Consider the following 15229-nt stretch of genomic DNA (forward strand, 5'->3'; position numbering starts at 1 on the left):
AGGGGAGGAGAGAGCGCGGAGCAGAGGCGGTACTTGCTCCGCGGCTCGTTGCTCGGCGTCGGAGAGTGTGGGACCAGGGCTGGAGAGACCGCCGGGGAGCATCAGCAGAACCAGTCCAGCACGGAGCCTCGCCTGGCCGACCGCCGCGCCGTGCACTCTTCTCGGGGACTGCACAACATTCCTGTGAAATATAACTGCTTTTAATGGCATGTGGCTTGTAACTTTACTTCTGCTGTATTCTTTGCAAGAAGGTAGGTTGGAAATGGGTGTCTGTGAGTGTTTGCCTATCTGCATGCCTGTCTCCCGTTACTGCAATTCTGAAGTTGGCTGTGCGTATTTCTCATTATCAGCCTCTCAGGTGGATGAATGTTGATGGATGGAGCTGGTTACATTGACGAAGGGGGGGCAGGGACGTGAAATCAAACTCTGAATCACCTCAGGAGGAGCACTGACAACTTTTTCTTAATGTTTGGAGAGGATGCTATCCTGGTCTGCCCTCATCTTTCTCCTCCTGAAGGAGTGCTCGCATTCATCCTCCATCCTCAGTGTCTCATCATGATGAGCTGATGATATGATTTAAAAATGATGAAGGGGCTTATCACGAGCATAAAAAATCAATATGCACTTAATTTGGATGCGCACGGAGAAAGCTGCACAGATCTCCAAACTAAAAATCGTGGAGATGAAAAGGACAACGGCATTTGCATTTTGCATGATGAGTATGTGGAGTTGTCGTGAATATGGAGGCTGTTGAATAGGAGGAGAGGTAGATAAGGATCTGAACGCGCGCGCGCGCACAGAGAGACGGTGCGACCTCGAGCGCTGGTGCTGGCCACAGCTGTCGGATGCTTACGCGCAAAAGTCAAAAAGAGTCACAGGAGTTGAATGTATATTCGCTGACTCTTTGGCCCCTCAAAACAGATAAGATACCATTGTATGTTTGTGTGTGCGCGCGCATATGCGTGTGCATGAGGGGGGGGGAGGGGGGGGTCTAGTGGTTTATGATCCTAAATATATATATATATATATATCAGTCAATTTTATTTGGAAGGAAACATTTCAATAGTTTAAAAACGCCTGATTGTGCGTGTGTTGAAAGAGTGCGCGCTGCTGTGAGGCTACAAGGGTCAATACATTTTATGAGAGACGTGTGAACTGATGCTGGGGGGGTATTGAGCGCTGGCCTTTAATTTGTGGATAATGTGCCCCGGTTGGACATTTGAAAGACGAGGCCATTGATAACACTTTATTTTCTTTCTTTGATAAAACGGACAGTGTCAGTGCATGCACACTCAGTTGTTATCATCCCTGGTCTAATTATTCATCCACCATTTTCTGTGGCACCAGATTCCACTGATTGGCTTCGCTCTAAATGCTGCAGATGGGAGAGAAATATTCTGTTTTTTCTTTTTTAATGAATTGGCTTAAATGATTAATTTGTTCTATATGGATTTCTGTCACTCCACTAAAGAATAAAAAAGCATTATTTAAAATTCCCACTTCATATTGACGCCTTTTCTGTTAAGCACCGTGCTGTAAGTTAAAATGCCTGATTATGAGCCTTTTCTGACAGTAAATTTGAAATAATCCTAATCATTTGTTTATGACTGTGGGCAGAACGTGTGTTTCATGCTCCTGCTCTCCATCATTGGCCTTGGCAGTGCCCTCTGCCAGGCTGCAGCTGCGGCGAGGACTTCTGCGCTCTTTTCGTTGTATGTAATTGGATTACAGGCTCTATTTCGATTATACACACTGTACATCGTCCTGTCCCGTGCCTGAACGAGATGTACTGTGAGTGTGAGTGCGCGCGCGTGTGTGTGTGTGATTGTGTGTGTGTCTGAGGGGGGAGGACTGGGGGCTGCAAACAGCCACTGGAGCGGAAAGAGTGCTTGAGATGGGAGAGATGTAGATAACGCAGTGGAAAACAAACTTCCATTTTCCGTGGCTTTTCAGAGCCATGTTCCAGTCGTTCTGCTCGAACCAGCTGTGATTTGTTGGCTCGTGTGGCAGATGTGTATTTTAGATCCATATCATGTTTTAATAAACTTTATTTTAACGGTGCGAAAGACTGCTCTATTATCATACATGCATATGCATTAGTACTGCGTATTTTCCTGGCTCGGCCGCGCCTCCCAGAATGGCACACAATCCTCTGCCTCTCTCTTTTTATGATACAGCATGAAAATATATTTCCCATCACACCACTGCATTTCTTAAAGAGAATTTAGTTTTTTGTATTTTTTTCTGTCATTAATTCGAGATTCATTCAGTCATTACTGAGCGTTCGTGGCGTTGGTTTGGCTGCGTATCAGCACACCTGCACCCATGGAGTGCGAAGAGGTGGGGGGAGCAGAGGGATGGATAGATTGATGAATAGATAGAGAGAGAGGAGGGGGAGAATACACCCATTCCTCTTTGTCATGATTTGGGAGGTTGGTTGTCATTTTATGGAAATAAAATTGAGACAAACTCAGCTGAGGACTGTGTGGGGAATACAGGCTTTTATAAGGCCTGCCAGGCCAGAACGTGCAGGGCCTGAGACATTGGAGAAGGATGAAATAATTATAATGATTAATACGTATTTTCAAAATCAGTGAGGAAAAGGGGAAACGCGATTCATCGTTGAATTTAAGGAGCTTTAACCAGTGATTGTTCACATTTCAAGGAAATGTCGTGGTGAAGTGATGGAGGTGGAGTGAGACCTCTTGCTATAATAATTTCAACAATTAATGTGATTCCGGTTTTATCCAGTTTTGGTCGAGAGGCCTCCTGCAACACATGAAACTGAATATTGACTGTGTTAGTGTTGATCCTGCGTGGATGTAAAACACTGCTTCACAAGGATCCACTGTATTTGTGCATCTGATGGAAAAAGCTTCGTTTTGTATGAATTCATTGTGTGTGCAGGTTATGTTATTTACTGTCACCTTTCTTTCTTGATTCCAGTAGAGAACACACCAGATTTCAGTGAAGGTGTGAAGATTGTGCAGTGTGGTGTCCGTGTGTGTGTGTGTGTGTGTGTGTGTGTGTGTGTGTGTGTGCATCTCATCTGATCACCTGCATGTCACAGTTCAGAGTTCTCATTCCTTTACAAGGGAGTCCTGTGTTTTCCCGAGACCTGCGTGTGTGCTGCACGGTGATGCTGCAGACCACGGCCTGTGTGTAAATTCTGAATCAAAACAGATAGCGACTGGAGGAGAAGTGCGTGGAGGGGGGAGCCCAGTAATTGCGGTATGAGTCAGACTCTGGTGGCTACTCGGCTACACCCGCACGATGCTCTCAGAGTTGTTGCGTCTGGGTTAAGACTTCGGTTGCGCATGTGGAGGAAGTCTATGGCAGCAACTCCGGAGTTGTCTTTCTCACTTTTAATATGTTGTGGATGTTGTTTTTTTTATATTTGCAGATGGAGAGGACAGAGATTATATAGTTCAAGATTCATTATGTTGGTTGGTTTGCTGCAAAGTAAAAGCGATCAATGAATGTCAGGAACTTGGAGCGAGAGATGGTTCATGCGTAATTTCACGACGAAATCGTGCCCCACTGCCACATCTCTTTCGTACATCTCTTACTTTAAACACGGATCTGATACAGCTCCATGACGCACAGCTCCAATTACGCAAAAAGAATTGTAGAAAAAAGTCACTGAAAGGCCACTATACATCCCCGGCTCCCACTGTGTCCCACTGTGCCTGCGCAGCCCGTCAGTTGTCTCTCAGAGAGACAGCCTCGCAGTATAATGGCTACATGTCACCCTCGCGTTAACTTCACCTCCCTCGCTGTGCTCCGGCGAGCAAAGCCTGTTTTCGTTGTCGGGGTGTTATTGGCGCTCTGCTTTTGGCAGTTAGGCGGTGCAGCATAAACACGTCCATCTGATCGAGTCATCCGGTCTCACATCCAGTCTGAACATTTTGTTTGTCTTGAAACACGTCGGCCAATTGGTGTTAGATAATAATGTCAGTTGTGGTTTTGCCTCGAAGGCCGATGAAATATAACATCTCTGCACATCCCTTCATACAGGCTGGTTGGATGATTTATCTTAAATGAAAAGAGACTGTTTAAGTGAACAGAAGTGCATGACAGGACTTGGTGAGAGGATACTCTTGCATTGAGTCGATTCAGATGTCACGCACCACTCACAATAAAACAATCCCAACGCTTCTTTTAGGCTCAAATGTCTGTCATGCACAGCTGTACAGTCCATAGCAACAGCATTGTAATGGCACCAAGCTGTCACACACACACACACACACATATACACACTTATAAGTTGGTTTCACTCAACAGGTTTTTATGCACAGTTGTGTCCGGTTGCCCTGGTGACCTCTCCATTAGGTACAAAGGGAAGGATTGATGGCTGCTTCTTGGATGACAAAATCAAACAAGCACACAATCATACTTCAGCATCTCACAATCATCTTTCTCTTTCACTGCATGCGCTCCTCTTCCCTTCTCTCTCTCTCCTGTTCTGCTTACTATCAAACAATTTATGGCCCTGTCTCTGAGGGAGAATAGTAGAAGAAAAAACATCTCTACAAATCTGACACTCACTTCAACAGCGGAAATCATCTTTCTGAAGTGGGCGATGTGAATTTTCAGATGCTGAAATGGCTGCCTAATATTTTACTGACACTGCATAAACTCTGCATAGGGGTTGTTTACCACCTCCTAACCCCCCCTCCCTGTGTATGTGTGTGTGCATGCATGTATTCACATCCCTAATATCATGCCATGCAGCTTTTCTTTCTCCACTCCAGTGTTTCTGCCGTGATATGACACCATGTTTGAAAATGATTTCCTCTCTGACTGCACACAAAATAGAGAGACACATTGTCATGCAACCCTAATGCATATCTCAATCTGGAGTCATTGTATAGTAAATGAGCCCCCCCCATCAAACACAATCATATCTTTTGCCTATTATGTCTTTCCATTTTTGTGTAGCATCACTACAAAGACTCTATTCCCACTGACTTCAATGCTTTAGCCATTTGGCCTGAATGTGTTTTGTGTGCTGTTATCTGTAGTGCTACATGGTTCACCGAATAGGAAATCTACTTGCTATTATGAATGTATATGTGCAATCTGAAATTTATTTATGTGACTTTGTGTGTCTGTGTGTTTGATGGAGAGAGAGAGTGAGAGCGGGAGGGAGAAGGAGAGGGATTTATAGCCCTGTTTTTCTATGCACGTAATGGTATGAATCTCAGTGTGCGTGCATGGGTGTGTGTGTGTGTGTGTGTGTGTGTGTGTGTGTGTGTGTGTGTGTGTGTGTGTGTGTGTGTGAATGAATGTAGATGAGACAGAAAAAGCTGCATTATGCATAGCGGTTCACCATAGGCAATATCCATGCTCCTCCAGCATACATATTCATACTCCATTTTCATATCCATTGCAAAAATAGGGGAAAAAAGTGCAAATGTATTTGAGTGCATCTCAAAGAAAGATTTGAGTAAAAAGAACAACAGAAAAAGAAACGCAGGCTGAAAGAAAAGTGAGGGTTTAGAAAAGAAGAGGAAAAATGGAAAAAGGATTCAACCTGACAGGAAAGATGTTTGTGAGCGTTTCACCCAAAATCTCTTTGACCTTCTTCATCCTAATCAATGTATTCGGGCTCAAAGAAGGGAATGAAAATACAGTTCATGAACGGATGAGTGCTGCTCCTCTGCTCCTTATTTCTCTGCTGGGGAACGGGTGCAAAGGCAGCCTGGGGCTATGAAAGGACTCAAATAAGCATCTGAGGTTAGATGTTGCCCAAATAAAGAGGGAAAACTAGGTTAATGTGCGCCATGTTTTTATATTTTGCTTTATATGAAATATTTACAGTTTATGGTGATATTTGACTGATAGCATTGTTTGTTGTAGTTCCCCTGTGGTCGTCTGTACATTTTATTCAAATTTCTTGAAAGGTCTGGGTTGTTTATGGCCGCAGTCACACATGTTAATGCAGCTTACTACATTTTCAGATAATTATAATTTATTTGATTTTTTTTCTCATCATACATTTCAACTGTCAGATTTCCTGAAGAGTTCAAAGCTCAAGAGAAGCAGGAAACTATGAACTTCAAAAAGTTTTTGCTTTGCGTCTGTGTCATATCACATATCACGGACAGCTGTGAACCCCCAAGTGACCAAACTCTGAACCACGACCGCTACATGATGGTGTCTTTTGCTACAGGCTGCAATCCATGTGCATGGCGTGGACTGGAGTTTGCTTCTGTGTGGCTGTATACAAACATCTTTGCGTGCATGAGTGTGCATGTGTGTGTGTGAACTCAGTGACCTGAATTTGTTCTGTAGGACAAAGCGATTAGCCATCGCATCATAAGCTGCTGCAGCTTTTTAGAGGGCCTAGTTTTCCCCTGCAGGATCGACCCCCTCTGAGTTTGAGCTTCTGCACCTGAGCTGTTTTGAATTTTTAGTTTGAGGCCATTTTTGATTACGTCACAATAACAATTTTAAGTTTGTTTATTTCACAGCAAATGACTCAGGTGCAGAGTGAAAACAGTGGTTCCCAACCTGGCAGTCAGGAATCTAATGTAAGACATTCGAAAAGCAGAAAATATATATTAATGGTAGAAAATCATGTTTATTTATTTAGATTTTCTTGTTATCCCATTGTGAATGTCTGGAAAATGTGATAAATATTAATATAATTCATTCATTAATAGGACACAAGCAGAGAGGCTGGGCATTTCTAGTCATACGGGTGAACTTCTGCACATAAGTCAGATAACAAACTTGGACGATGCAGTTTTTAAAGAACTATGACATGCTGACTGCATGTCTCCGCACTGATCTGAGTCTAGTGTGACACCGGTTTTTGGATTAAAACCTGTGAGCAGAAAAGTTTGAATAAAAAGTGAAAGGGAACAAATAAGTGGCTTGCACATCCATCTGCTGCCACTCCAAACTGTAGCAGTAGGAATGCAAACTTGACTAAACCTACTACGATGTCCTCCAGGATCACTTGTTCTTGTTTGCATTCACACAAGTAGCCACAGATCCAGTGCGACCACTGTTTTCTCTGTGATGAAACACATCAAACACTTCCACCAAGAAACCTCATACATCAAATGTGTAAAACTAAAGGGTGCTTGAGCCTGTGCAAACATGTTCACTAGTCTGAGGCCCAGCATTATTTTGTGTTGACATCAGAATCAGAAATAATTGATTGATCCTGGAGGAAGTTGGGTTTCGTTAGTCGATCCATCCAAGAACAGAACCATGTACAGATAAAGACTTTAAAGGTCCAGTGTGTAAGATTTAGGCCAAATTAATGGCAGAAATTTAATGTAGAATAATCCTCATGATGTTTTCACTAGTTCGTTTCATCTAAATTGTATGAATTGTAGTTTTCTTTACCCCAGAAACTCCCCTTTATATTAAAATACTTTATATTTTCATTGAGGGGGTCCGCTCTACGGGAGCCGCCATGTTTTTTACATTAGTCCAGACTGAACAAACTAAACACCTTTTGAGTTTTATGACAACTGAAGGCTACCACAGGTTCTTTTTCATGTTTGGAAGGAGAGGGTGAGGTGAGGGGTGTTCAGCTGCAACATGCAAATTAAACACTAGATATCACAAAATTCTACACACTGTACCTTTAACATAACAAATAAGACATGATCTTATTGACATGATGATATTCTGATCACAGATTCTTAAAAAATAATAATATAAGCGAAGGCCTACACAGCAACAAAATGTTCTTTTTAAGTGGAAATATTATTTAAATAACAGCATTTATCATCAGACAGAAGCAGGTCACTGTCATCACATTATAGTTTCATTTTTATTTTCTCAATATGGAAACACTGCTTGTGTGTGTGCATGTGTGTGTGTGTGGGGCGCTCTCCTCGGTGCTCAAAATGCAGATCAGTCGGCCTCGCAGCCTGTGAGTTAGATTGACATGGATTCGGATGGTAGGATGGATTGAACTTGACCTGAATTTGGATGTTTGAACACTGAGGATCTGCTCCAGTTTTAGCTGGTAGGCAGGAGAACAATGACTCTTTTCTTCCTCAGCATCTCCGCCGTTCTCGTACACATGTACTTACAGTCTGCATGTGAGCCCAAACAGCGATCACAACGCTTTTCCCACACACCTCGGCCTCCGGTGTTGGCTTTGTTTGACATCCAGAACAGAGGCACTCATTTAACGTTAACACCTCTACTCCTTTGACCTGGCCACACATGGAGACACGCGGGCAAACCCAGTGCATCCAAACCCCTTTGCTCCAGAGCACCCCTACCCCAACCAGCCACCCATATCCTGTAGTATTGCGCTGCTGCCTGTCTCCCTGATCTCTCCCTTCGCTTTACACCCACACACGGATGAGAACATGCAGGGAAGTCGGACACTGGCCTCCCACGGCAGTGCGATTCCAAGGTGGATAGACGGTGTGTGTTAAATGTGAGAGGAGATTATGTGGGTTTAACTCTCTACGTCTGGCATACAAATTCCAATCACATTACATTGACTGTCTCTATGTGTGGCAGGAAAAGTGGATTCTGGGAAAATAGGGAGATAGAGGAATGCAAATATATGAGTGGAAATCAACTTATGTCAGTTTGGATTTTACAGGATGCCACTATGTCACTATTTACACTGGACAGAACAGATTCAAAACACAATCAACTGTTTATGTCTCCCTACCACACAGCAGGGAGACATAAACAGTTTCAGAGTTTAAAAAGACAGCCAATGGGATTGTGTGTTTCATTTTCCAGCTGCCTATAATTGACACCCATTCATGTAGAGGATCTGCAGAAATTAGAGCCTAAATGATGTCTGATAGTGTCTTTATATCTCCATTGATGTGTCTTAGCCAACACCCTATTTCCTTCCCAGCGAAGAGAGAATTAAAGCGATAGAGCTAATCCAGGCATTGTTGACACAATCCAGGAAAAGGGATTAATTAAGTATCATTGTCTGAGAAGAAAATTCTCTGGCTTGGGGCACAGTGTCTTCCCCTGGCCTCCAGCCAAGCTGAGCTCAGCACTTCTTTGCACCCCTGCCCCCTCCTTACCCCCCATCCCCACCTCTCTCTCTCTCACACACACACCCACACACACACACACACACACACACACACACACACACACACACAAACACACAAACACACACATACACACATACACACAGAAACACACATATCTTAAATATGCCTCGAAACCCTAATCGGAGAGGGAGCTTTCTTTGAGAGAGAGGATATGTGCTGGCCTTCAGTGGGCCTGTGACATGCAGCAGTTTACCATCACTTTATCTTTCTGCATGACGAGGGAAACCAACAAAAAAAATGAAGTTGGTGTTGGTGGGGTCAACAGTTGGGACACATTTTCCCACCTGTTAAGAGGCTGATTTTCTCAAAGATCTTCCTGGATGCATTACAACAGATATAGGATATAGGATAATGCATATGGGATGAGAAGTGTTAGATTGGCTTTTATACAATGGTCAACTTAAATCCAGCATTACTTAGTGTAGTCACAATAACGATGAGCATTTCAGTTTTCACGATGCTTTGTGATTGAGCACATGCTCTCTTCTCATACCTGCTTGACATGAATATGCAACTTAACCAACTCTGTCTCCCATTCTCTCATCCCAACAGTCAACAGTGAGGATGTTGTCTCTACACGGCTGTACTTTGTGAACGCCTCCCTGCAGCGGGTGACCTTCTCCAGCTCGGTGGGGGTGTCCCTGCCCTGCCCTGCGGGCGGCGCCCCCCATGCCGTCCTGCGCTGGTACCTGGCCGCCGGAGACGACATTTACGATGTGCCCCATATCCGCCACGTGCATGCCAACGGCACCCTCCAGCTCTACCCCTTCTCTCCCTCCGCCTATAACAGCATTATCCACGACAACGAGTACTTCTGCACTGCTGAGAACCAGGCAGGAAAGATCCGAAGCCCCAGCATCCACATCAAAGCAGGTGAGGGCTGGACACTTTGTAAACTAAGACAACGGTCAAAGGGTTATTGAGTCTCCAGGAGACTTAACTGACTTTATTCTTTTAACTTAGCATTTCAACACTTGCCTTTTAGGTGTCTACTTGCTTTTTGAAGTTACTTTGAATACCTGCATATGTCTGACTACCAGTAAATTTCCAACACTGTAAACAGCGTCTGCAATTTTTAATCTGTATATTATAACAATACAGCACCCAAATTACATTTATTCTATTCATATTATTATTCTTCATATAAAGTGTGCATAAATGTAGTTTTACCAACTCAGAAAGCATCATGTGTGATTACCTAAAATTGTGTCACCACAAAGAGAGTGGTGAGTGAGTGCCTTTTCTGGATTCCACATATTTTGCTGCAAAGGTATTCATAATCATTCATAGACTTGTAGAGTCTCTAAAGTGGCAATTTAGCATTGGACCTTTTATCCAGACTGGGGTCTCACAAGAGGTAGATTAAAATAAAAGATTAAAAATAATGGCCAAAATCAGAGCATCTGAGGCTGGGATATCCTGACTTTTTCCCCTGGAATGATTAGGGCCTAAAAAAACACTTGGATCCTACAGCAACTCACTCCAGGAGAAAAGCTCAGATCTTTTGAAAATCCATGTCTCCAGTTTATAGAAAGACGAAAGCAAGACTTTTTTAACCCTGATGACATCAGTTGTGTAACATTTTCAGATTTATTATAACTTATTCTGGAGCCACACATTAGATAAAACTTTATTTTTAAGTAAAGTACATGACAGGCCAATGGCAGGTTGTGTAGTTCTTCTTGAGACAAGTAAACTGATCTTAATGTGTACAGTTGGTGCTAGCAAAAAGGTTAAACCTAAAATAATCACTTCCAGGTCATTCCTAAATATTTCACTCCACTATGTGTGTATAATATATATACTCTATATACTATATAACAGTATTACCTGGCTATGGCCCAGCATGTGTAAATATGGAAGATATGGTGACCCAAACAGCAGTCATATTGGCGCACTACAACATCAACTTCTCTCAGTGGGGGGTGAAGTGTCTCGGAGCGCCACGTCTCGACCCTGCAGATTAAAAATCCTCTGGAAGACATGGCCACGTAGACAGTTGGCATGGTGACCTGTCCACACTCACTGCCAAGGTCAAAGCTGGAGAGAGGCGCTGAACACACGGAGGGAAGGTGTTACTGCTCTCACATACACACAGACACACACACATCATAAACACAAGCACATGACCTAATGTGATACACACCGGGTACACGTGTATACAACAGACACGCACGCATGTATGTTCACACTGTTCACATGCATATGCGTGCACACAAACTGACTCAGATGCGCACGCACGCACACACACACACACACACACACACACACACACACACTATAACATGCACACCAGCCTGTGCGTAGCTCATGCCAGCAAGCCTCCTGTCTCCCAGTCTCTCCATCTGTCCATGGACTGGAAAGTCCCCTAACTCTCACACAGACACGCATACACACACACACACACACAAATACACACACACACACACACGCAGAGCCATTTTCATCAAGCTGGCTCTCGGTGTTTAGTTGCCAGCTCTTTGTCGGGGTGTTTGGCAAAAAAAAACATTTTGGAGAGTCAGCTACAGACAAGGAAAGATGTGAACAGAATCATGAACAAAGTGGATTTTCAGGTCTTGGGAATAGCTAGGCAGATATTTTGACTGTGTTGATCAATCCTGTATGGAGAAACAGTCAGCACTTCCCCACACACACACGAATATATGAACAAAATGATTTTCCAAAATGCTGCTGGATTCTTTCCTCACCAACGCACACACAAACACACCCATATGGCCTGTGAGGTCCCCAGAGGGAGACAGTCCCTCCAGCGTGAGAGTGACCTTCCAGCCAGCCTCAGTGTTGGGTCGACCTTCCCTCCAAAATAATTACAACAATTAATCAATTAAATGCTGAGGCAACCACAACTCCACAGCTTCACAACCAGGGCTCATGTGCATGTGTGTGCACCTCATTACCTCCAGAGAACACATCACACACACATACTCACACATACACAACCCTGCGGTTGCCATGGGCGACAGAGGCGTGAGCGCTAGGGTGTGGCATGCCCCGTCTCAGGTGGCACAGGAGAATGATGACAGCCGACAGTTCGCAGTGTGACACCCCCCCAAAAAAATCTGCCACACCCCCTACCCCCCACTGCCATTCGTCTCCCTCTCTCTCTCTCTCTCTCTCTCTCTCTCTCTCTCTCTCTATCCATTTCTCTCCCTTCACATCTTCACATCTCTCTCAATCCCTCCCCCTCTTTCTCACCCTCTCCCATGCATGCTGATTGCAGTCCAATAATAGCACTAGCACCTGTCTGGATAGCTCTACATTTATGAAAATCACTATGTGGGCTGCATTTTTTTCCCTGCATGTTTTTGTTTGGCTCCCACAGTGCAACTCATCCTGTTTTGTATTAACATTTTTCTCCAGCTATTGTCGATCTATTGTATGTATATTTTTGTATAAAATATATATATATTTTTAATTTTAGAATGAGATTTGACCGACAGCCAAACAGACATTGAATGATGATAATTTTTTGGACAGTATCTATTTAAGGAGTGTTACGGTTACTGTTGTATATCAGGTGAAATAGCAAACTTGCCTGAGTTGAGTGATAGATAGACACATAGATAGAGTTACATTTGATTATTCAATGGATTATTTGAGTTATTTAGTTAAAATCCAGATTTGATTTGATCAGCACCATGTTACCTCAAACTTATTAGGTAACTATGACACAAATTATGTTCAACGTCAAGAGTCCCCTCTTTGATTATAATAATATATTGAATTTAATTGAATCCAATTGAAACTTGGAGGATGGGAAAAAAGATTAATTTATCTAAAACACGATATTTCTTTTGCTTATTCTATTACTCATTCTAACCTCTAATGTGCACTTGGTCAAAAATATCTGTTTTGTATATTAATAAGTATAAGTATATGCTTTCAATTAAGTTTTACATAAATAGTTATTTTTATTATATGTTTTATTATTATTGTTATGCTTCACTTGCTTATCTGCTTCACTTTTTTTGGACCTAATTCTTAATAGTTTTTCTTAAAAGTATCACAACTGTCCTGTTTGGCTTTTTTTACCCGTTTAAATATTTAAACATTTGTTTTCAAAACAAAGTGACATTAAATTTTTTGTCCCATATTTTCCCGAAAATGAACCAAACTAATAATATGAAACCATTTGTCCTTTCGAATGATACAGAGTAGGCTTGAAGATACAATATGTTATACAAGAAAAAAGGAATGATACAGTGAACCTTTTTCATGTCATTTTCTACAATGTTTTTATTTTTACACAGGATATATTTATGAAGAACCACCCCATTGGGTGTTCAATAAGTGAGTTTGACATCCCTGCCCTTAAACAAATCTTTTGTTAGTGTAACATATCCAGCAGTTTGGCAGCTTCTATAGGTATTACTATCCTCTCTCCTCTCCAACAAGTATGTGACTTACCCCTAAAAATAAAAGCACATCTTTCTCACACACAGTTAGTTAGTTGTCAATATCACTTTGTCGCAAGCATTCTGCCTGAAACTTTTGTTTGGTGGACCCAACACCTCCTTACACAAACTTAGTAAAATTAAATGAGGACACCTGTTCGATCAGATCACCTCATCTCCCCTTTTTCCTGACTAAAATACACAAACCAGTGTGTGCTCAGGCCAACACAGCAGGCGTTTAGATCCTTTTCCTTAATCCGCCCTCCTCACCCCTTCTCAGACATTTCCTTGAACTGCTCTTCTTATCCATTCAATAACAAAACCTACATCCACTCAGTATTTCTGTATTTCATTATTTTTGCTCCTTCTCTCTTTCTCCTTCTCTTGTGTTTTTGCTGCTCGCTTTATGAATAAGTAAATGCAGTATTTGGTTTCCCTGTCGTTAATTATTGAAGCGACAGTGATACAGGACTTGCCTCCCAGTGCACCCAGTGCACCAGACCCATGTTTTAGCTCGTTCCTAGGCAACCAGGCTGCATACAGTCAGGCATCAGTAACATCCTAATGATTCTGCTGCGCATGCGATGAGGGGGAGTGCAATTTACACACAAATCAGTTGGGTTACAATTTGCATCCTGTCACCAGGCTCAGGAGAATGAATATGTATTGTTTTTTTTCTCCCCGTGTCTTTCATATCTTGGAAGAGGAACGTGCGTTAAATGACAATGCTATCACAACAGTTGCCACTTACTGGAGCCGCTTACATGGTTGTGTACCGGGGCATGTTGCCACACAGGGCTTATTTGACTGGTTTTAATGAGGAGAGGAGTGTCTGAAGGAGGTTCTAGCAAGTGAAGGACAAGCTGGGGGTCAAAGCAAGGGATGTACAAACCTGACGTGACCTTGACTGGATTTGAACCTGTGCTGAACTGACGTGTAACGACTGTCATCATTGCACCAAACATTTACAAGCTGTCAAGCTGATTTTAAGCGCTCTCCGAGAGGCTCAGTGGGCACTGGGGATTTTCCCCTGCTATTGAGAAGTGGCAGCAGGGTCAATCAGAGAGTAAATAAATGATTGAGAGAATTGGCTCGGCCACAACAGCCGAGGCTACTCAGTCGATCCTGGCTATTGATCTGCAGGTAGATGGCATCAATGAGAAGCAGCAGCTGTTTAAATGAAGAATTGAAATGAAGACTTGATCGGAATTATTTTGTCCTTTAGCTCTGATGTGTTTACAAATGAGGCTTCAGCTCTTATTAGCGGCCTGTGTGTCAGGTGACCAATGTGATCTCCAGAGGATATCTCACTGCAGCCATCAATTTAGCTGAGAAACAAAGTAGCACCACGACCCGTTTAAAGGCCATGGTCACATATATGGTATCCAAGGATAAACAGACACAATTTTTGATGGAATTGTCCCGCCTCTACTCTGAACATAAGTCCTTCACAAACCAGCAAAGAAGAAAGATGGGTTCAAGGTTCAGCCAGCTCAGAAAAAGTAGAACAATGTAAAAGCAATGGACGGAATCAGACAAAGACTTGGGTGATTAAACCTCGAACTTTAAGGTGAAAGACTCCCACCATTTGGACAAGGACACTGTGCTTTAGTTCCACTGGGTTCCAGTGACAGTGGCGGCTGGCATAAAGCATTATTAATGACCAAGGAAACTGGCCTTCAGGCTAGGCGTTAATTATATCACTGGAGAGCTGGGGGAGAGAGTGAGCACACGGGAGGGTGGGGCCAT

The 15229-nt window shown here is 42.9% G+C and overlaps 1 protein-coding gene across 3 annotated transcripts in view; it reads left to right on the forward strand.

The window, feature by feature from the left end:
- Nucleotides 1–15229, forward strand: part of dscaml1 (Down syndrome cell adhesion molecule like 1) — a 98428-nt gene continuing 83199 nt past the window's right edge. For 2 of the 3 annotated variants that reach the window (XM_069534362.1, XM_069534363.1), the window contains exons 1-2: nt 9–251; nt 9618–9938. In XM_069534362.1, coding sequence (XP_069390463.1) covers nt 209–251; nt 9618–9938 — 364 coding nt within the window. In that variant the 5' untranslated portion in view covers nt 9–208. Of the gene's footprint in view, nt 252–9617; nt 9939–15229 lie in introns of all 3 variants that reach the window. The other variant, XR_011244536.1, reaches the window with a different exon arrangement.

Source organism: Paralichthys olivaceus, chromosome 11 (assembly GCF_024713975.1).
Source record: "Paralichthys olivaceus isolate ysfri-2021 chromosome 11, ASM2471397v2, whole genome shotgun sequence".
Taxonomy (NCBI): domain Eukaryota; kingdom Metazoa; phylum Chordata; class Actinopteri; order Pleuronectiformes; family Paralichthyidae; genus Paralichthys; species Paralichthys olivaceus.